The sequence below is a fragment of the Columba livia genome, chromosome 2 (assembly GCF_036013475.1).
Source record: "Columba livia isolate bColLiv1 breed racing homer chromosome 2, bColLiv1.pat.W.v2, whole genome shotgun sequence".
NCBI lineage: Eukaryota > Metazoa > Chordata > Aves > Columbiformes > Columbidae > Columba > Columba livia.
The window spans coordinates 118,579,805-118,603,815 of record NC_088603.1 but is presented as its reverse complement, the minus strand read 5'-3'; the positions used below and the strand labels follow the sequence as shown (position 1 = coordinate 118,603,815).

At 39.5% G+C, this 24,011-nt stretch overlaps 1 protein-coding gene across 3 annotated transcripts in view; it reads right to left on the bottom strand.

Annotated features, from left to right (window-relative positions):
* Positions 1-1,174: 1,174 nt before the first annotated feature.
* The window catches only part of SPIDR (scaffold protein involved in DNA repair), a 212,735-nt gene continuing 189,898 nt past the window's right edge, over positions 1,175-24,011 (bottom strand). For all 3 annotated transcript variants that reach the window (XM_013368108.3, XM_021292034.2, XM_021292035.2), the window contains 9 exons: positions 20,228-20,315; positions 17,984-18,127; positions 17,830-17,889; positions 14,072-14,270; positions 12,815-12,967; positions 6,928-7,021; positions 5,347-5,461; positions 4,790-4,843; positions 1,175-1,817 (listed from right to left, as the gene is read on the bottom strand). In XM_013368108.3, the coding sequence (XP_013223562.2) occupies positions 1,674-1,817; positions 4,790-4,843; positions 5,347-5,461; positions 6,928-7,021; positions 12,815-12,967; positions 14,072-14,270; positions 17,830-17,889; positions 17,984-18,127; positions 20,228-20,315 (1,051 nt within the window). In that variant the 3' untranslated portion in view covers positions 1,175-1,673. The remainder of the gene's footprint in view (positions 1,818-4,789; positions 4,844-5,346; positions 5,462-6,927; positions 7,022-12,814; positions 12,968-14,071; positions 14,271-17,829; positions 17,890-17,983; positions 18,128-20,227; positions 20,316-24,011) is intronic.

The following is a 24,011-nucleotide window of genomic DNA, read 5'->3' as shown; positions in this document are numbered from 1 at the left end:
GCCGATGCAGCGGTGAGACCACCTGGGACTCTTGTAGGCGGTGGTTCCCAAGTCACCTTCCACCTGGGGCTGCTTGGCTGTGGTGGGACACAGAGTCAGCAGCTGCCCATGCACTGGCTGCTGCTGGGGCTGAGCAGAAGTTGCACAGCAAGAGGGGCTCCTCCTTGGCCAGGACTTCCAGAAAACTATTTAAAAAAAAAAAAAATAAGTATAACACAAGAACGCCGTTACTTCAAATTCCTGTTAAAAAAACCCTTCCAAGCAGGTTTTTCACTCCAGAGAATGCAAAGTTGCCCCTGCACTAACATGCTCCTAAGTCTGACCCGGCTGTAGTCCCCAAGGAGATGCTGTTGCCCACACGCACTTCAGTTCTCTGCAGGCTATCATGAGCAGGCCACTTTCACTGATCACTGCCAGTGAAAGTGAAGCAGGAAACAATGCCAGTCTTTGGCTGAGTGAATATATTACGAAAGGTTAGGCTACTTGTCTGAATTTCAACAGAGCAAGCACAAAGGTGACAGCATCTGTTGGGCACCGATAGAAAAATGTCTTCATGATAGGACAAGCATCTCCAACAGCGCATGCTTTCCAGGAGAGAGGAAACTGGTTTAAAAGGGCCTGTGCACAGGAATGGGCCGATGTCCTCTTCTTCCTTACAGGGAGGAAGGTAAGAGACTAAAATGCTTGGAGGAGGGGAAAAAAAAGGGAGATTCAAAAGCTGGGTCATCACTGTAGTAATCGTGATGTAATGCGCTGTCAGCCTCAGCTGCAGGAATGATTTTGGTAGCACCAAGTTTGCTGTTCCTGTTCTGATGCATTCCAGGCCCTGTGCAAAACCATCCATTCCTCCTCTTCTGACCTCTAAGGGGTTTTTTAATATCAGGAAAGGGGAAAAAATCCAGCCTCTGACTGAACTCCTATATTAATTCTTGAATCTTAAACTAGGCACAGATAGGAAGATTTTTGATATTATTTATCTGATTTGTAATCCATGTCCCTGTACAATCAGGGTCAGGATAGTTACACATCAGTTTACTTGTTACCCATAACAGAAACTGTATAATTAAACCCCCCCTCTCTGGGAAGCTACAGATAACACAGCACTTCTATGCTTAGAGACCAATCAGCTGTAAAACATTAACTTTACATACGCTTGACACTTCAAAATATAAGCTTTGTTAAAATCTCCATCTTTACAACATTTATTGCAAGGTGATAACAAATGTTACAACTTGGAATTCGCACACAACGCGGTGTTTTGCGGCTGCTGGTGCAGCTAGAATTCGCTGATAAAACTCAGCTTAGACCAATGTTCACTCCCTATGGTGAGGTATTGATTTCAAAAACAGCAGTTTTCCATCTAAACATAATAAATACAATATTGTAAAAAAATTTACAACCATTCAAAACTCCAGAACAAGATGTTTTACATACATGAACAGCAAACATGCCAAAGAACTGGATTCTTAAATTCTGAACAGATCCAAAAAAGAAGAGTTCAGAAAGTTGATAGGATTTTAATAGATTTTTTTTTCAGCATTAGCACAAGGTGCTTTGTAAATCACGGTTGTCAAAAACTATCTTAATACTTATCACACTTGCATGACACATTATCTGTGGCACTAGTTAACAGATAACCACATTACAAAGTCCACAGATACTGTAGTAGCTGACTAGAGTTCAGCCGAGTGTCCGTCTGCCGCTTCCAGAAGAACGATTTCCTCCAGTGCAACACAGTTGGGGTGGCTGGTGACGGAGTGGACGTAGCAGTTCAATAACTCCACCTCCTTTCCCAGCACGCTCTGCACCTCATAACTCTGCAGTGATAAAAGCATGTTGATTAAAACAAACAGTCCTGGACATTCTGTTCTAAGCAGCTTTCTGCTTGGAAGATGCAGGGTGTAAGGTCCTCTTCCAACAGACAATATTTTTTTTAAGGACTCAAAAAATAAAGGTGCATCAGAACCGATGGAAAGCACGAACGCATAGGATTTTCAATAATTAGATCTCACTCCTGCTTAAAGTGCTGCTTCCCTACCAGGCTTTTAAAAATGGGCTGTTTAAAAAAGAAAAAAAAGATAAAACAACAAAAAAAACGCTATTGTGACTCTGAACTCAATTTTGCTGAAGCATTACCTACATGTGCTCCCTTCATCTAGCTTTCAGACACTCGTAGGAATTCACATGTGCTAGCAATGTGTATATACATAACCTTATCTCGATTACCTCAGCTAATAGATCCACTAAACGAAAAAGTATTTTGTAACTCTTTTTTAATCCCCCCCTTTTAATTTTGTGTTGTATCATGAATCGCTTATGATCACTGGCACCTGTACAGTCCCTCTGTTTAATGAGCCAGCTGGCAGTTTACGCACATGAGTTGTGCCTGAGCGAATCCGTAGAGCCTGCGTTTTGCATGGAGGAGAGGGATGCGAGGCTGGGGTGATTTCTCTAAGACGAGAGAGCACGTTACCAGAAGAACTGATAACACCGATGGCTGATACCTGGCCCAGGGGGGCCTCGGGCAGTCTCAGGTGGCAGCTTTATACCCATTTCTCTCCTCAGAGGGACCAGTCTCTGACCATGTCCCTGCTCTCCCGGGTTAAGCATTTGTAAAGGTATGTGTATGATACCCACATCTATTGCCTGATTCAAGGTATAAACAACCTTTTTCTGTTTTTTCTGTTTTTTTTTTTCCTATATTATTTTTACCCCAGACCAGTTCCGCAGTCCAATTCACCACGCAGCTGCACAAACAGCTATGTTGGTGTCACAGAAGGGTTGTCACAAGGTAAGGAACAAGTGGCCAGGGCAGTGCCAGCTAAAACTGACCTCCCTGCCAAAAGAAGTGATTACAAAGCCACTCCCTTAGAAACTCCAGCAGCACTTGCTAAAAAATGCCACCTCAAAGTGGTATTATTTCTTGTGATTAATCTTTCTTGAGATGTGCTGATTTTTAAAATGCAGCAGTTCAGAGACGGAAAACTCTTATTGAAGGAAAAAAGGAAAAAAGTTATCTCTGCATTTGAGCTAGGGGGAAAAAAATGTTTCTAACTTGCTAGAATTCTAAATACTGGCATTATAAAAAATGAAACAAGAAAAAGAGGTTGTTTGAATTCTAATAACTCAAAAAAGAACTACGTTTTGTCAGTCTGTAACCAAACCAGACACATCCTGTGAAACTTAGCAAGACTTAACTCTTATTAAAAGAGCAAACATATTTTGGTAAGTTCTTGTATCTCTTTGCTTAAATGAAATACACACCCTCCAGCATAAGAAAAATAATTTACCATTTCAGAGCAATGTTCCACTTTAAATATTATTCATAAATCCCATCAAAACCACAGAGCACGTAACAGCAAAATGCTAGACGACTATATAAGACAGGGAGAGCAAAATGACCCCAATACGTGTCACCTAAGTGAAGATATTTAACTGGGATGACTAAACAAGACGACGAGCTGACCTTTGCTCCCTTCCACGTGCAATGGAGTGGGGGGGGATCTCGGGATTCTAATTGGATTTAATCACCCTCTGAAGGTGCCGCTCCATCCGGCAGCCAATGCCAGCCAGGCACCTACCCGGCTGCCTCCCTCCCCTGCGATAAATCTGGGTCACTGTGCCAAACGTCAAGGTTCTTCTGATATCTCAGATTAAAGGAATAACTACTTTGTGAGCACATAAACTGTACTTTAGCCCATGGATCCTCATGGCTTTACGTGTGTTTCATTCATACAAAGTATTATTGTGCATGAAGAGGAGGTGCTGGGGAACTTTATTGTGGGCTTTTGATACTTATAAGGGGCCTGTAAGAAAGATGGGGACAGACTTTTTAGCAGGGACTGTTGCGATAGGACAAGGGGTGATGGTTTTAAACTAGAAGAGGGGAGATTCAGACTAGACATAAGGAAGAAATTTTTTACAGTGAGGGTGGTGAAACACTGGCCCAGGTTGCCCAGAGAGGTGGTAGATGCCCCATCCCTGGAGACATTCCAGGCCAGGCTGGATGGGGCTCTGGGCAACCTGATCTAGTTGAAGATGTCCCTGCTCATTGCAGGGGGTTGGACTAGATGGCTTTTGAAGGTCCCTTCCAACCTATACTTTTCTATGATTCTATGTGTTTTGCAAATTTCTCTACTATTACCACTTGCTAGTAGTTTCATAGTTGTGCTATTAGAAAGTAATTGTGGTTTACATGGTTTAGCAGACCAGCCCAAAAAAGAGGCTTAGACTGTATTTTTGCTGTCTTTAGATCCCCAGTCAGTAAATGGAGTAGAACTCAGTGCTGCCCATTGCAGCTCTGAATGTCTGTGCACAGAGGTGTCTGCAGAAAGCTCTGCAGAGCTGCAGCTGAGGTAGAGCTGTCTGCACATCCCATTCATGGCATCCCTCTTCTAAAAAGGAGGGTGTCAGCCCATGCTTATAGTGGGGCACCAGCTGGTGGAAGGTGAGATTGCCAAAGGGACCAGCCCACCCAAATCCCAGACCGGACACAAGAAAAAAATCATTATTTCTAGTGAAATCTCCTACCAGTTCTGAAACAAGCTGCCTGGAAAGGCAGGATCTCCATCCTGGGTGGTTCTCAAGACCCTGCCAGCCGAAGTCACAGCTGACCCACCTACACAGTGGCAATAGCCCGGTGTGAGTGGCAGGTCAGACATTGACCTCCAGGAATCCCTTTCATTTTTACGATTTGTGTATCTTCCCACCTGATTCCCGTCTCCTGTACTCTGCCTCTACAGTAGATTATGTAATTGAGCTTTCTTTCGTCAACATTAATTGTACCTACCCCATCTTCATTAGCGGCAGACATCAGGAGAGAAGAGATGGACCTCTGTAACAGCTGGAATGACAACATTAACAGATTTTGTTCATGACAAAAGTTTCATGTGTGCAAAGACCTTCTGTTCACAGATGAAAACAGTCATGTTGAACAAAGATTTATCATTTTAATATAGACTGATTTTGCTTCTCTGGCTAAGAAAGCAGAGGAGACGTGACACAAAAGATGTTCAGAATGGGAATCTAAAAATACATGTTCCTTCTAGGCTGTGGAGACTGAGGTTTCCCAAGGCCCAACCCAACAAAGCCCTTCAGCTGGACCGTAAAACAGTTTGCAAACCTCACGGTGAACTCAATGACTGTATTATTTGAGTAAGATCTGGGAACTGGGTTCTCAGTCCAATGAAACACAAGTTTAGTATCCAATTAAATTATGGGATACTAGTACATATTTTAGTTTTTCTTCTGACAGAGCTGTTTATAAAAGTGTGCCTTAGAGTACCTACATGTCCACATACCTAGCCTCACTACACTCAAGAGACAGAAGTTCACTTCATGCCATACCTTTACTTTTACTGTACTTTGAGATCGGGAGGGACAACTCAAGAAGACTTCCAGCTGCATTTTCAAAACTGGTGAAACGACAACCTCAGAGCACTGGTTGCAATACAGCAATCCTCTGAAACATAAATAATGATGGAAAAACAAGAGAGAAATGGGAAAGCTATCAGTCATAAACTAAAACACAGAAAAAGACCAGCTAGCTTATTTTCTAAAATACTTTGTAGGTAGACTTTTAGTACAAAAGCCCTGGCAGAGGTTCAGTTGATAACAGCAAGTAGAGCTCTTCTGTTGGTAGAGCTAAGTAACTCTCTTAGAGGACCTAAGCTCTTCTTCCTTTTATAAAGTTTTGGCAACATGGGGAAAGGTTTCTATTTATAGTCATCCCACTTAAGCAAATATTACACTTACAACCTTCTAAAAGTTATGGCAAAAGAAAATTTATAGTATAGATTTGGCTCGAGTAAGATTGATTTAGGCCCTCGTTCAGCAAACATTCAACATTTTCAGCACACACTTAAGTCATAGGCATAAAATTAAGCTCAGCTATAAGTTCTTGTTGGAATAACGCCTTGAACAAATATTGATGCTACATTGTTCTCCAAATGAAGCAAAAGCGTCTTTCAGAGTAGAGATTTTTTTTAATTGAATTACACTATTATGTGAACATATACTCACATCCTCATTTTTTTGCTTGATAGTAAAATACAGGAGAATATTTTTTTTTAATTTTATTTTCTGCCTTTTTGCCCTGGAGGCTATACATAACAAAATGTAAGTGGTAAAGCTTATAATATTTAGGAAAATGTTATCTATTTCAACGGGATCAAACCCACCCAACTTCTACTTGCGCTTATTGTAAGCCTTTCCTGTAGAAAGAACCCCCTTTTCCTTCTTTTTACTGTCTTCTCCTCTTTTGTCCCATCACGTATCTCAGCCTCTGCCAGATCGCAATGGCTAAGCAGCCAAAGGGGAGGCTTTCAAGAACGTGCCAATGTGATGTAGGTTTAGCTTTTCAGGTGGTAACAGATCCTATAGCCTCAGTCTTCACATTCAGGACAGTTGTGCCCCCAGAATTATTCAACATCCTTTTTAAAAAAGTTATAAATCCTATAGGTCTGAAACACCACTCTTCCACACTTACATAAATTACAGCAAAGATCACAGTTCAGTATGAAAATGAGGTGAATTGGTGGTACACAGTGTAACAAGGTAAGACAGACAAACACAAGAACCTACTTCTAAAGGAGCTTAAAATCAGATCTGTGATTTATGCGTGTGTTTATTAAAACTAATATTATAATGCAGTGGGCTATAAAATCTTTATACACAATACTTTAAGATTAATTTGAAAAAAAAGAGATAACTGCAAATTCAAACAACTTCCTATCTACTTGTATCTCTCTTAATACATTAATCTAACCTTGCAGGTTTTATCAGTTTATCAGCAATAAAAATACTACGTCTTAGTTTTAGGAAGGAACAAAGTGCAGCCCGTGCCTGCAGGAATCATTGCATCACCTCTTGCTGTTCTGGTTACATCTGCAGAACACCTGGAGTGCTCCAGAGCACGCTGACTCTCACCTGATCTGGGGACACAGCTCCAACTTTCCATTGCCACATCTGTCGCATGTCGGCCAGGAGAAAGCAGTGCTCTCATTAACCCCAACAACAGTACCTGCAGAAGATGAGATTCCTTCAAGATACTCACAGTAAACTGGCAAACACAGTCACTCCCGGCTTCACAGCAGGCCTGATCCTTTCTGACTCTCAGCTTAAGATTTGCTGGAGTGAGCATCAGCTCTTCCAAAAATCTCACTCCCTTTCTCCTTCATCCCTCTGACAAGGGATGACAGTAAGGCAGAGTGTATAACATTCTAAAAATACCAGAAGGCAGATAATTGATAATTAACTTTTCCTAACAGGTTCAATTCTTTTGGTGTGGCTTTTGTTCATTTTCTGATTTTTATTTGTTTGTTTTCTTTCTGGTCTGTCCACTGATGTTTTCATGGCAATAAATAGCTATAAAAATCATCAGGTCAGATAGCTTGATATCAATATTTAAGAAACACAAATGAATGAGAAGACCCAGTCCCTTTCAAAAACAACAATGCAGGTTAAATTCTATTAACAAAGGAGTTATTCTTCATTTATACTGATTTAACAGAGATTGGATCTGGCTCACAGACTAAGAAGGAAATGCCAAAGATACTCTGGACTAATACAAAAGGCCTTGATAGTTTTGGCAAGAAAAAATATATTCAAAGTTTTATGAAAAGCCAGTAAAGAGTGTATTATGTTTTATGGTAATAATTTGCTGAAATTATGAGCATTATTTATGGAGGAAATACATCTAAGTATTCTGAAGTGTTCAAAGTGAATCACCTGTAAGAATCAAATTATACTGAAAGAAACCCTCGCTGGTACAACAGAAGTAAAGATTAAAGATTCCAGCTCCTATTGAGCACAAATCTCACAGTTTCATACCACACTCAAGAAAACAACCCCTTGGAGCCTAGGAAGCATTTGCATTGACTGGTCTGTAAGACCAGATCTGTTAATTCCTCACATTCCTGGTTCTCCTGGGGTAAGGACTGACAGGAAGTAGGGAGCTACACATAACCATGATTTTCTTGGGGAATTCAAAGGACACCAAGTCTGAAGATCAAGAAAGGTACTTCTTGGATACAACTTTTATGACCCAATTTCTATGTGTATGATGAACAATATGGATTTCACTGACAAAATAAGCAATTCTGTGTATGTAACCCCTTGCACTGTTACAAGCATAATCCTGATTCTTCAGTTTTTGTGATAAACTAGGAGTTTCCATCAGTACTTGCCACTACAAGGTAGGATGCTTTCTGCCACAGCATGGGCATGTTTCTCTGTGAATGGAGTGAACGGTGAGCAGAGTCAAATCCAGTTGGCGGTTGGTCACGAGTGGTGTTCCCCAGGGCTCAGCACTGGGGCCAGTTCTATTTAATCTCTTTATCAATGATCTGGACAAGGGCATTGAGTGCACCCTCGGTAGGTTTATAGACAACACCAAGTTGGGTGGGAGTGCTGATCTGCTGGAGAGCAGGAAGGCCATTCAGAGTCATCTGGACCGGCTGGATTGATGGGCTGAGGCCAATTGTATGAGGTTTAACAAGGCCAAGTGCTGGGTCCTCCACTTGGCTCACAACAGCCCCAGGCAGCACTACAGGCTTGGGGAAGAGTGGCTCGAAAGCTGCCTGGGGGAAAAGGGTCTGGGGGTGTTGATTGACAGCCGGCTGAAGATGAGCCAGCAGTGTGCCCAGGTGGCCAAAAAGGCCAAGAGCATCCTGGCTTGTATCAGAAATGGTGTGGCCAGCAGGACTATGGCAGTGATTGTCCCACTGTACTCAGTACTGTTGAGGCTCCACCTTGAATCCTGTGTTCAGTTTTGGGCCCCTCACTCCAGAAAAGATATTGAGGTGATGGAGAGAGTGCAAAGAAGAGCAACAAAGCTGGTGAGGGGTCTGGAGCACAAGTCTGATGAGGAGCAGCTGAGGGAACTGGGGCTGTTCAGCCTGGAGAAAAGGAGGCTGAGGGGAGACCTTATCACTGTCTACAACTACCTGAAAGGAGGTTGTAGCATGGAGGGGGTTGGTCTCTTCTCCCAAGTGACAAGTGATAGGACAAGAGGAAATGGCCTCAAGTTGCCCCAGGTAAGGTCCAGATTGGATATTAGGAAAAATTTCTTCCCAGAAAGGGTTGTCAGGCATTGGAACAGGCTGCCCAGGGAAGTGGTGGAGTCACCATCCCTGGAGGTGTTTAAAAAAAGATGTATATATGAGGTTCTTAGGGACATGGTTTAGTGGTAGACTTGGCAATGCTAGTTTAACGGTTGGACTCAATGATCTTAAAAGTCCCTTCCAACCTAAAGTATTCTGTGATTCTATGATTCTTGGTCATGGAAAATAAAAGCTACCAATTAGTTTGCTGAATATTTCCTTGTTCATTAAAAAATCACTTAAAACCAAAACAAAAGACCCTTTTCCAAGAGATCTATTTCTAAGCCTTTTAACTTTCGCTCAGTTGTGTGCCATATTGCAGCTGCAGGATACCAGTGCACAAATAATTCAAGTACATTTGAAGGAAAGGAATCAGGATCATACTGATGAGATTATGTCTAGTGGAGAGGTATATTTTGATGACAACGTAGAGTTCCATTGAGAAAACCACCAGACATGACTGAAGTGATGACAACTCATAGCAGCAACAAGTTTAAACATCCAGTGACAGTCATGTGCATTCTGCATGCAAAGTGATTTCTCAGGTTTAAGCTGCTGAACTGCTGCACATCTTTGTCAAGGCTCTAGATTTTGCCTGACGTTCACAAACCTTTTGGATATTTCCCTGAGATTCTTCTTTTAAACGGAAACACACCTAGCTCAAATCAATTTTTACCTCTAGTCTATTTTTATGGGTTGTGGCTGATACCATTAAGGAGAAACTGATAATAGGACAACACCTGGAAAAACAGGTCTCTGGTGATGAATGCAAAGAAGGGCTGAGGATTAAAAGCAACACATCTGAAACATTCAAAAAATGTATGTGTAGATTTTTTTTTTCAGTTACCCTGATTAATGGACAGGAAGGGGAAAAGTTCAATCAAAAAAGATAAACCTAGGTAAACTGACTGACCCCATTTTATTCACACTGTTAAGAAGGAAACTGAAAAAAACCCCACCCCTGAGTAAGAGCTTAAATACGAAAATATCCAGTGTCAAAATTCAATCATTAGTGGTGAGTCATATACTAAGCAAATATCATTAATCAAGTAATATTCCCACATAACATATGCGGTATGGACTAACTAGAATTTGCTCATAAGCATGGTTAAAAGGAAAAAGTTCTGTGCAGTATTAACTGCCAACATTTAAGTTATCCTGACTGCTACTATACAGCAAAAAGAGGTAAGAAATTACTTTGCAATGCATAGTCATATGAAAATAAATCCATTAATCCTGAGATCACAGGTGGGAACCACAGACTCATCTTTAAAAGAAGAATAAACTTTCCAGTAGAAAGCACTCACAGGTTTTCACTCATCTGTGGAAGAGCAACACTCTCCATCCCAGAGCTGATATGACTGGACCTCCCTGAAACAAGGATTTCTGACAAACTCAGTGCATCTGCTTGGACTGTAACTTTGTCATTTTTGATGGGGAAGGAACCTCTGAAGTTCCTCCAGTCCAAACTCCTGCCCAAAGCTTGAGGCAGCTATAGAGTTGTACGAGGTTGCTCAGGGTCCACCTTGAGCTGGAATCTGGACTGGAGGAACTTCAGAGGTTCTTTCCAATCTAACTTATCCTATTTATACACCTTCCAAAAAATGACCGATCTACCTAAAATCTGTCAGGCAGCATGGCCTGAGCCCCTCCTCAGTCCCAGCATTCCTGGAGGCTCTGACGCTGTGACCAAGTGCCCTATCTGAGGATGGGGACTCAAGTGACCACCTGCATTTTCCACTGGTTAAAAATAAGTTTTTCTAGGGAAGGTTGAGCCTGCTGAATCCCTGAGAGCCAGGAGGAGCAGCCATGACTGCGAAGGAGCAGGAGGAAGTACTACTTCAGGAAGGGGTAGAATAAAGCCTTTGCAGCCTCTTTAAGTGTGAGGTGAGAGGAGACCCACATACAGCACATGTAGGTGACCAAAAGTACAGGAAGTGAAAGGAGGGCACAAAGAAAAAGAATGAACGTGGCAACTAATACTGCTTCCCATTGAAAGACAGACTAACAACTCTCTGAGTTAAGAGACAGAGACAGTAAGGGTATTTTAGAGATGATAAATTTTCCTTCATGGGTTACTCCATCAAATACATGTGCTCCCACCAACAAAGTAGGGTTAATGCTATTAATTTTACTTCTTCAGTACAAAGATGCAGGCAATAGCTAACTGAATTCCAAAACACTGGATATATATCTTAAATGCTATTAAACAATTTTAGTTACACATAAAAGTGAGAGCTACCATCTCTGTATAGCATTAGCATAGGTACAAAGCAGACACTTTATATTCTACATCAGTACAAACGTGTGGGAACACACTGTTAACAGATACCCTGGACACATTTCAGATAAAGCAAGACAAGTTGTAGGATTAATTTCTCCTTTTGTGCTTCTTCCATCTGTAATACAGAACAAGGAATGCGTGACACCTTGATGTGTGTAAAGTAAGTACTTGTTTACCCAAGAGATCACGAAGGTGTATTTTCTTTGCTCTACTGGAAAAAGAAAGGACAGAGAAATGTTCGCTTTATCCTACTCGGTACACTTTCAATGGGACAAAAGAAGACAGGCACTTCTCATACTTAGTTATAAAATTACGACTGGATAAGTGATAATTCTTAGCATTAACTATTAAAAAAAGAAGCCAAAAAGTATTTCACTCCCAGTGAGAGAAACATCTTTCAAGTAACTCACAATACTGATGCGCGATGTACGTAACAAACAAGGCTTTGAGTGAAATGCCTCCAGTTGTGCTCATTTTACATTATGCAGTGTTAGAGTTCATCACTGGAAGGTGCTCATTTATTAATCACAGAGGCTTTGCTAACTTGTGGCTATACCATAAGAGAAGGTATGTTTAGTAACAGCTTTGAGTGGTTTCAAACTGTCTTTTCAGTGCATCAAGTTACAGCTAGAAGGATTAATTTGTAACCATTATTTGCAATTATTTTAAAGCTCATTTCAAATGCTCCAGTGAACACTTGAAGGTGTAAACAGTATCAAGAATTTTCTACAAGGGCTCCTGGAGTCATAAGGGTTAAATTAAGAAAGGACAAGAGTTATTGGGCTTTTAAGGACTTTTCCCTATAGGTACTGTACAACTGGGAGGTTTAAGAAGCTGACTGGACAAAGCATTAGAAAATACACAGTAGGAAAGGTTTCTGCATGATTAGGAAATATTAGAAAATACTTTTAAGAAATGTTTCTGCATGGTTAGTGGTAGGACTGAAATATTAGACAAAGCAATGATCCAAAGTGGCTGGTGAGCAAATATTGGCCAAGTTATGCTAGATGATTATGGTGAAATATTAAATTGCCCCACTGCAGCAAAGCTCCATGGAAATCAGACACTAACCCCTACCATTTAGGATCAGGCTAGTATATCTCACCCATCTGCCTAAAAATATTGGTATACCTTACTGTTGCCAACATCAACAAGGCTGGTGTGAACAGAAGGGTCCTGAAAGAAGATGGTGAAGGTGCATCAAACATTTATTCTAGGGTATGAGTGAGTGGGTGCAGAGCTTGGCCAGCAAAAGGCAAACAGAGCCCACAAAGAAGTATAAAAAACTTAAATGTTCCAATGACCTCCAGCAACTCTGTGCTTTTTTATCCCTCCACGCTGTTTGTGCAAGAAATCAATACGAAGACCGAAAAGATTAAAGTGAGCACAAATAATTAACTGCATTCATTTCAGGAAAGGCCATACAAACCTCTTACAGCACAGATGGAGTTGGCCTGTGTTGTAGAATCCAGCTCATCGAGTCTGACAGGGCCAGTCAGCTCACTGAGGTCAGCACCGGCAGCCGAGCACAAAAGACGCTTTTGTAATAAGAGAACAGTACGTTCAACACAAATAATCCTACCTGCCAACAAAGACATTTCAACTCAGTACAGTAACAAGGAAAAAGGTGACCACGTTAATTGTCATGGCCAATAAAGACAACCATCTCTGCCACCTACTAAACAGATGGATAGACTCCATCAGGTTTTCTCAATGACAAAATATTTTGCTTTCAGTGACACATGCATCATGCTCTCGTTACGCTTTCTGACTCCCAGGGAAAAAAAGATGTTTGAAAAACTCAAACATGACAGAAGAGAGTCCGATTTCACTCTCACTGCAATGCACCGTGCTCCCCGCAAATATCTTCCCTGGTAATAAGCTGGGGCACCCCTTCAGGTGGTCTTTGTTTCAACATTACAAAGAGTAGGTGTATGCAATGTTTTTCTCTCCAAAGCAGAGATTTTTGCTTCAGGACACACCGCCATTTACACACGTAGGTGTTTCCAGTCCACTAACATTTTGGAAGTGACTGAAGGTGGGAGATGTGAACTACACATACAGGCACCATAGAGAACCATACCTGGACCTCAAAAAGGAGCAACTAAAAATGGAAGTAAAGTTACCTACCATCCTTACATGATCTGTATGGTGGTGAAATCTCACTTAAGGTGGTATAGAAGAGTTTGTAAAAATTCTGTGTCTAGGGACACGCAAGTCTCTAGATTCACTCTTTTACTCCTTTTAGAGGTAGTAAATTCAATAAAGCAAGTTTCTGCAAGAATATCAAAACAAATGAAACCAAGTTTCTTAATAAAGTAGACTGTTTCAGTTGGAAGGGACCTACAATGACCATCTAGTCCAACTGCAAGCCTTTGAGTTTTCTGTCTGCTAGCAAATTTGATTGACACAGCCATCAGGGAAGACTGACAGAAGAACTGATGGACATAGAACAAGATCACTGAATTTCTCCTTCACTTTGGAGATCAAGTGATAAATGTAAAACAGAAAACTTACGGGAAAGTTCTAATGACAACCCCTTTCAAATTTCTCCCCAAACTTGCAATGTCTTATCGTCAACTGAGAATCAAAGTCTCTGTCCCTCTAGGTCATGTTTGCAGTATCAGAGATTAGGATGCTATTCCAGTTGGATTCCAACCGCTTCAAAACCAGGCGTAAATCTTACCATTCCCCCACAGTGCATCCTTGAAGAAGACGAGTCGCGAGGCAACGCTAAGGGCTTCCGTGATTTCCGTGCTGAGGACACACGATGCAGTGACTGACACAGCGACAACTTTTGGAGTGATATGAGCCACATTTTGCAATGTGGAGTCAGTCACGAACAACCAAATCTCTCTTTGATTTATAGGAACACTGTGTTTAGTCTATAATTTAAAAAAAGAATACACATATATATACAAAATTGGAACGCAGCCCTTACTTTTAGTAGACAGAATGACTGAAGTAACATCCTCATATTTAAATAACTAATAAAGCTAACAGAAATTATTACATTTAGTGCTCATACAGGATAATGAATCAAAGCTTTATTGGAATTTTTTATTATTCCTTGCTGCAGATACAAACATCTCCACCTCAAATTAACTTTCTGAGGTTGACTCATTGGAATCTTGGCTTTACCTCTATCAGCTATCATGCTTTATCTTAACTCACTTGGACTGTACTAGGGATTTGAAAATATATTTTATTAAAAATAAATCTATGCTATATATACTACATATACTTATATCATATGTGTATTTTTTATATATATAAAATTAATTGGCTCTGTTTATGAACAAAGACTTACATAATTTTTGCCTTAAAAAAAAAGGCTAATGCTACTACTAGTATTATTCCTGTGTGAGCAAAATTTCCATGTACTGTTATCTGTCTCCCAAGAGCACCAGTCCTTGGCTAATTGCTACCGTAAGTTATGAAGCTGGAGTTTTTCTTTCTGTTGAACAAACACCTCTAAATATTTGAATGACGCAGAGACATAGGAAAGCAGATAACTCACAAGAGACATTGGAATTCACAATGACGATATAAGTTTTCTGCCTAAGACAGGTATAAAAATACTGTGGTGTGACTAAATTAAGGTGTATCACAACCACTGATGTGGTTCATCTCAGCCTTCATATCCAAAAATAATTATCACAAAATCAGTAGTGTTTTTTAAATTTTTCACACTGGGATGATGAACAAGACAGACCAGGCAGACATTACATTGGTGCTTATTCCAGGATCTCTAACAAAATCGGATGGGTTACAATTTGGAGATTCATGCTTTTCTTCTTTTCTTTTTTTAACACACCTTTTATAATATCTGTGTGTGAATTTTCTCATGCTTTAGAAAATATGGGTTTAATACACAAAGCATATTTCACATTTATCAGTCCAAGTAACTCGTACATTTTGAGATTCTAATCCTTCAAAATATTTAAGATCAAAGTATTTTTCTTAATTTAAAAAGTTTTTGTTACTATTTTTAATTAGTCTGCTGATTAAAAATTCATACTTTGAACATTTAAATGAAAATGAAATACTACAACTATTGGAGAGACACATATCACATAAGTATTTCATTCTCAAAGTTGCATGTCTCTAGCATGAGGTAATGCAATGAGAACCCCAACTTTTTGTCTTTAATTGAATTCAAACCTTAAAACCATTAATCACAAAACCCAATCAGTTGTTTTTTTTTCATGCTAGCATCTCTTAGAACAAATGCAGTAATTGCAAATAATGACTGGGAACATTCATAACTCGGATATTGTGGTTATGCCTTAATAAAAGATATGCTGCCTATTGCATTGACGTCGTTTCTTTGCCTGGTAACTACATATATTTGAGCACCTCCTCTGCGCAGATAGCATTAGGATAGCTTCAAAGAAAGAATTTTTACAGCTGTCCCATAAGAATTACTAACACATTAAAAGCTGGCTTTCATAAGAACCATCAAAAAAAATAAATCATAGTAACAGCAAAAATCACAAGTTGGTATAAAATCATCATCTTGCTATGTGTGACAATTTGTTCTGAACCGAGAGGACACAACAGACAAATAGCAGCAGGATTGAGTTATAAGGAAGGACAGCTCCTTAACCACAGATGGAATATATTTCCTCATATTCCTGCTGTACCACAGTACAGATTCTAAGTAATCAAAAAAGCATATTTCCATTCCTCCTTCACACAAATGCAGTATCTCAGAATACTGTAGCTACACCGAATAAATGCTATTCTTAAAGTACATTTGAATTAGCTCATGTAGTAGATTACCTAATAAATCTGCAAAATAAACCACAATGTAGTCCCTTCCTCCCTTAATATGACTTGGTGATTTTGCATGAGAAGGATACGTCCTCTTGGCAAAGGCAAGTGCCATAAACAAGCTGCTGTTTGTGACCTTCTTCTGGGAGGATAAGTCAAGCAGAACACTAACAGCAGGTAAATACCTTTACATTCCTAGAGCAGTTATCCAGAAGCATCAGCCACAAGTTATGCAGAAGAGGAATATCTTCTATTGCTCTTCCAATGTTACTTTCAAAAAATTTATGAGCGCTTATGTTGTTCACTTACGAAAACTTAGTGCTTACAGTTCAGTAAGTGAACAGCCATTACAAAGCAGCTAATAAACCTCCTAGTAGCAAGAAGAAATCACAGACCCTTTTTCCTGCTAGACAAGCTTCTATTCTTCAAAATCACATCTGTTCCTGCATGGTTCATCTCTTCTCTAACTTAGTTATTAAGTGCTTCTACACAAGTATACGAATGACCCACAGCATCTCAGATGTAGACATTCCTCAAAACGAAAGTGTTTGGCTAGGGTACCACTAGTGTGTAATTCTGATTTATGTTTTAACAGAACAGGTTTATTGGAAATAGAAGTTAACGCATGTATGTGCCCATCTTTCAGTTAACATCCTAAAGATCCCATCAAGCCAGCCCTGATTTCACATTTGCAAATGTCACAGTAAATTCTCACTTAGCACAGAGAAAACACAAGAGATACTCCTCAGCTCAGGAGTTAAAAGTACTCCCTGCCTAAAAATCAAATCATAACTCACTGGCTTGTGAAGCAAAAGGGCAAGACCTAACTTAAATTTATGTCTCATGCTGGTGGGAAGCATCTCCAGCTATTTTGCTGGCTGTTCTGGAATTTCTTTGTCTTTGGTTCATATGCTTTGATTCACACTTTGTTTCTTGTGGAGCTGATGGACAATTGCAAATTATTCTCCACCAGAATTCAGTGCTGGCTGTACTCAGCATACAGTCGCCAGGAAAAAATAAATAAATCAGCGGCAAAAGGTTCCTTTAACTACTGAGGGAGTTTGCAACATTTTGAAAGAAAATTCTAGCATCATTCAGAAACAAATAAATAAAACATATTTATACGCTTTCCAACAAAGTATGGACGGCAGATGTATTTACCTAAGAGTTCCTCCTTTCTACTAACTGGACCATAAAAGCCAGATTTGCCTGAGGGGCTTCTATTGAAGTGAACAAAAATAGTCCACACACTTGCATGCAAAGAGCAAAGCTGTATTTTTATATAACCATAATTTGTTAAATTCTACACCCAGACACTTAATCAACTGGGAACTTTTTGCTATGTATCTAAGGACAGCACTTAGCTATGAATTGAGTCTCAACAAACTTCCTGCAAGCTCCCTCACCCGGGTGAAATATTATCTCTTGTTAGACAGTAATTTATTCAGAAATAATTCACTTTCTAGACTGGATGGTATTGAAACTGGAGATGCAGTTCATTTTACTCATTCACAAACATTTTAGACCTGATGATAATTTTGCTCATACAACTCTTGAAGATAATCCAGGGAGGCTTTGTTTTTCCCTAAACAAAATAAATGCTGGCTTCTTCACATAAACATTATGTTGATTTTACGTTGAATACTCTGCTAAAAGTGAAAAGATTACCTTCTGCCTCAGATATAGCACTTGCGCCCAGAAGCTACAACGTTCACTACAACCATCGATCTGAAAATAGTACAAAAACAGGGAATGAGACAAACATGATACCAGAAATCCAGTGGTACAAAGTATTTGTTATCTGACTTGTAAAACAGATTACCTGAAGAATTTCCTTTAGACCACAAACAGCTGGTGGCTGGTACAAATTAGAAATCTGTTCTTCCTCATCCACTTCCACATGTATTTCACCAGACTGAATAGTAAGAATATAACAGAAGCTGGGAGGAGGAAGATTAGTTGTCACCTATTAAAAAGTAAGAAAAAGAAATGTGACCTTAGAAAAGGCACTTTAATTTGGTCAGTCAGGCTTTATAATAATAGCCAAAATGAACCATACAATTTACACTTTAAGATGGATGGGAAAACGAAATTATACGGTTAATAACATCTATCTGAAGTAGAAGTTGAGTTAATAAACTGACATTCACAAGTTTTAAGTGAAATCAGCTTGTGTGTATCACTCTTTCCATAATCTGACATTGATACTCATCACATCATCTCATGATCCGGCACGCTTGGCAAACACTGTGACTATTTCAAGGTACTTGTTGTTGGTTTTGCATTTTTTTATTGCGTGGTAGGAGTGCACTGATTATTTTTTTTTTTCTTAATTTTTATTTCTTTTTCTTTTTTTTTTTTTTTCTACCATCCGTAACTTTTCTGAGATTTGGGGACTTTTGCATGTGGGTGGGTTTTTGTGATAGTAAACAGCTGACAAACTTTTAAAGCTGCCAGATTAATTCCAGGACAGCACAAGGAGATAATGAAGAACAGGAACACAACAGCTACAAGAGCTGCTCTCTTTGTGTTATGCCAGATTTTTCTTCCCACCCCTTGAAAAGTATTGTGATGTAACAACTTTATCAATCACCACTTAAAGAGGTCCCAAACTAGAAAGGTTTCTCAGGAAAAAAAAGACAATGCTAATAAAGAATTTTTATTGTGGATATGGTAAAATATTGTTCTAGCGATGTTTGTTGTTAATAAAGCATTTCATTTAATAAAAGAAATATGAATCTATTAAAGACAGCTGCTCACTCATTATAAAATAATCCGCATAAAGGGAAAAAAAAGCAAGAGGCATCAATTCAAATTCTGTTTGCTTCTGACAGCACTGAAGAAGGTAACTAAATGTACATATGGCTCAAAAGAAATCAGTTTCACAGATCTCTTCTCAACAATACTATCAGCATACTGGCAATATGATTTATGTACCTATGAACAAAACTGCTTCTATAAAACTGTGCATGAAACTATACTGTTTGTATCAAGAAAAATGTATCTCAACTGAAAAAAGTCCACCCAGCCAAAAACCTGCAGCAGTAGAATGTAAGGAGACTTGATCCTCTGTGGAATGAATTAGTATTTCAAACCCATGACAGAAGTGCAAATTTCATGATTATGGAAAGTTTCCTCCATTTTTAGATTGCTAATAAAATAGAGAAAATGAAGAACAAATGAGAGTCACAACACTGCTAAACAACATTTAAGAGCTTTGCTCCATCCATGGATATTCCTGTTCTGTTGTCCACAGTATTTTATTGCATAAAACAATCCATTCTTCTGAGACTTCTGAAACCTCTAGATGAAAGGGGGAGTCCAGGCAAGAACAGCTGTTTCACTTGGTTTCAGTCTTGGTTTTATATATAACCAAGGTCTGAACTTTTTATTCTTCAACATAAACCCCTGCAAAGAGCTCTCTGCATTGCAGAGAGAAGACTTTAGAAATAACTACTTATATCCACCTTTCATGTCCCCTGGTTTTGAAACTTGTTTATTTCCAGCTTCTTCTTCTCTGGAATTTGCATCCTCATTGACTCCTCTAGGCTCTGACACAAATTTCTAATACCACAAACTTCTTCCCCAAAGAACAGCTATACGAGAACAGCAGGATGGCACAAGCACTTGGTTACCCAGAAGCTTCTCAAACTATCTCGTATTACCAAAATGACACTTGATACGACAGAACTCCTTTTCAAATACAAAAGCCAATTAAAGAAAAATTAAAGATGCAATTTTATATTTGCAAATGCATGGTAACATACTCTAAAGCCATTTTAATACCTCACCAACCCCTAAAACCACAGAAACACTCATTATTTTTTAGTAGATAATTTTTGTGTTTATCCTTTGACTGTCTTCACATGAGACAAATACCAATTAAAATCATCCTAATGAGTAATAGACCTGATTCCAGCAGCTGGGCTAGGACAGAAGTTAATCTCCAAAACCCAGAAGATGAAGAGAGGGAGAGAATCTGATTCCCAAAGTAAACACAATTGCACTACTAACAAAAATAGCAGTTGTGAGTGAAAAAATACATTTCCATAGTATCAAGACTTACCATTTCAGAGTCTTGACTTTGCCCAGGAACTTTTACAGGCACTGCTGGAGGCCACAAACTGTCTATCAGACTAAAAAGTCCTAATGACCTTCAAAAAGACCAATAAAATCAGGTTTAAAATGTTTTACAGTGTTACACATTATATTAAAAAGATTCATTACGAAATATAATTTAAACCGTTGCATGATTATGAAAACAATTTTATATCGTATTTGTGTTCTGGGAGCTGGTTTTGATTTGGTCTAGTTAAATCTCCATCATCTCTGCTGCAGGGTGGAGAGGGAGGGAAGGGATGTATCACATTAAGTGACAAGCAAATCATATTTAATCCTTTGCCAAGAACGGCCTGCTACATGAGAAAATTCAGGGCAACTGGGGTAAATGCTGGCTTGGGAAGGACACGGATACCACTATTAGTTTTTTTAAAGTTTTGCTTCTAACATTTTCATTTCTTGCTTTTCTCTAACAGCTGATTGTAACTGCTTTCAGGAAAGTCAGCAACTATCACACATAGAGAAACAGGCAAGATTTTGTTATCTTAACTACATGTGCAGAAGGTGGTCTCCTTCCTACACAGCTGCTTGTTTAGTTACGGTTTTTATTAATTTATTTTGCAAGTTTCCCACTTTTAACAAACATAGAATTAAGAGCCCAGCATGCTACGGGCTCTTTAGCTTTAGCGTGTCAAGCTGGAGAGTGGCTGCCCTGTCAGCTGGTACAGCATCCTTGCAGGAGAGGCAGGAACATCTGAGAGAGAGGCCAAGAAAACAGACCAGAGAGGGGAAATAGCTACAGATAACCAGCTTGAAGAGGCATGCATGTTTGAGTTAAAGCTCTCAGTTATCTTGTCCTAGTTCTCTGTCTTGTTTAGCTGAAGCACAGAGATCTGGATTTTAATCCCACGCTGCTTCCAAGAACGCGTTGTCTGTTCCTCCAGTTAAGAAAGCCCCTATTTCTGAAACAGCTCTAAAAAAAATGAAGCCCCAAACTTGCTAAAAGTAATATCAGTTTCTAAATTCAACTGTTCAGAAGAAGGAAAAGGCATGTTCTGGTACAGGGCTGAAGCATGTTGCAATATGCTGCTTCTATTCAAGGGGTCACAGAAACCCTCCTTTAAAGTTCTGCTTTTAGCTCACTTCTGCTTAAGCTTATTCATTTCTGTATTTCCCTAGTTCTTCTCCAGGTCCTTAAGCAATTAGACTTTGTGTGTCTATAGGCAGTGAACTTCTTCCCACGTTTTTTCATACAGCACCAGATACCATCTATGATTCAGTGTTAATAGTGATGCCTTTGGACCAGCACTGTAAGAAGTTTCTTAAATGTAAATCTCAGACTGGATCTTGTGGAATAAAGCTCACGATTCACAATTCAGGTAACAAGCCGGCAGATTAAAGAGATGACACTGCTATCTGGAGTCGTGTTCTCCACACCAGTGAACAGACCAGAAACACAAATGGGCTGTTCTTCTACAGAAATGAACCTGACTTACAGGGCATCATCGCTGAGTCTGTAAAAGGAGAAGGCTGAGCTCAGAGCCTGGGGTTTTTTGTTTGTTTGTTTTTAACAGTGAGAACATTACAACACACAAAGCAACGCTTCTTGGGTGTTAAAGAGACTTTACAGCAAATTGACCACTTCTTTTCTGTCCTGTATCGTACAGAACAATATCTTCTTCGCAGTCACAGGAAGGCCAGTGCCGAGTGGAACCAACTGGTCTTGCTGACTGGGACTTTAAAAAGAAGAGTTACAAAAAGAGAGCATAGCAACTGAGTACAACTCAGGCAGGTACACGCGTGGCCTTCCTCATGCAACGTGCAGCATGAGGGCAGGGGTAGAGCACAGGTATGTTCCAGTTTGTATCCATTGCCCCTTGTTCTATCATTGGTTGTCACTGAGAAGAGCCTGGCTCCATCCTCGTGACACTCACCCTTTATATATTTATAAACATTAATGAGGTCACCCTTCAGTCTCCTCTTCTCCAAGCTAAAGAGCCCCAGCTCCCTCAGCCTTTCCTCATAAGGGAGATGCTCCACTCCCTTAATCATCTTTGTTGCCCTACGCTGGACCCTCTCCAGCAGTTCCCTGTCCTTCTTGAACTGAGAAATGGCAAGACATTGTGTCCTCCTCTGCAGAAAATCGTTATCCTTACAGAAAGAATACAATTCGTTCCCTTTATTGGCCAAGCAATGCTCAAATCCCACTTCAATCTGACTTGAACAGTGGGTGTATTTTATCCAATGTGCGTATCCTTCTTCAGGTATAGAGTCATGATGAGAGATGAACAGCTGGCTCCGTGCTATGGTGAAGGAACATGCTCAGCCCCCAAGTGCACAAAGAGCCTTTCTGGCAACAGAAGACAAAGTAAAAAATTTAAAATTTTGCTCTGTAAATATAATTACTAGTCACTATTTTAAAAAAATTAAAATCATTCTGGTCACAAAAGGATAGACTTCTGAAAAGTAGTGTAAGAAGTGAGAAGAAACAGGGTCAAGGATAAAAAAGACACATATTTTGAGTAACTTTCATTTTCTTTCAGAGACAAGGACTCTTGTAATACTGTATAACTTCCCTTAAAACAAAACAAAAAAAAAAAAAAAAAAGGAAAAAAAGACTGAATCCACAGCAGGAGGACAGAAATAATCTATAAGATTCCAAATTACAGATTCAACCCCCTACTTCCCATGCTAAATTGAAATCTATGGTAAAAATTGTTTTGTCCCATATTAAATATGCAGATGTCCACTGTTCATCAGCAACACAGCAAGGCCACCAGTAACTCTAAAGGAGCATTATAGTACAGACTTACACAGAAGTACAGACTTATGGCAGGCAGTCCTCTACACACAGGTACTCCTCTCTTCTGCAAACCCACAGCTTCAGGTTTCGGTTGTATATGACACTTTTATATATGTGTGCATGCATTTATATACACACACAGAGACATATGTATGTATACATAATATGCCAAATAATTATTTTTAGTATCCCTAATTATTTTTATTATCCTATGTGCTCAAAAGGCATCTCTTTCAGCTTAAATTTTGGTTGCTGAACTTTGGCACGTCTTTTCTGTGTATCCACAAACACGAACTGCCTGCTGTGCACCCAGACAGCAGTCAGAGAATTTTACAGATTCCATACCCTTGAAGAGGCTGAATCCATGCCTGAGAAAATGCAAAATACACATGGAGCATGTGCAGAAATTAATCTTGAACTATTTAACAAACTGTCTTAAACTGCTTCATAGAAAAATAACTGGAAGATTGCAAGTGATACTAGTAAAATAGCATTTACTTCTCCCTCCCCACAATTCTTGCCATAGATGGTGACTGTGCTGCCCTGTACAGAAGAAGCTGCTTCATTTCCTCACCTAAACACCTTCCGTCTCAATTCCACAGCTCAGCAGGAGACAGAAGTCCCCTTCTGCTTCTAACTTTCCTGGCTTGTTCAGCCCCTCACTGCACAGTCAAATGGCATACATCCAGATGTGCACACAGGCATATACATGTTCACTCTATGATTTTTGATAAAAGCATGCAAATTAAAGAGAAAAGCCACTGTAATTATATTTAGACCTAGTAGAGTGATAAACTGGTATCTACAGTCTCAGTACATCTACTCTGATCCTATGGAAATTTCATTCATTTCGCACTACAAGCTATACCGCAAAAATCAACTCCAAATTTTGATTTTTCAAAACTGTATTTCACTGACTCTGATGTGAAACGTATTTCGTACCTTACTAAGAACATTTTGTTTATTTCTCTCACAAATACAGTTTCAT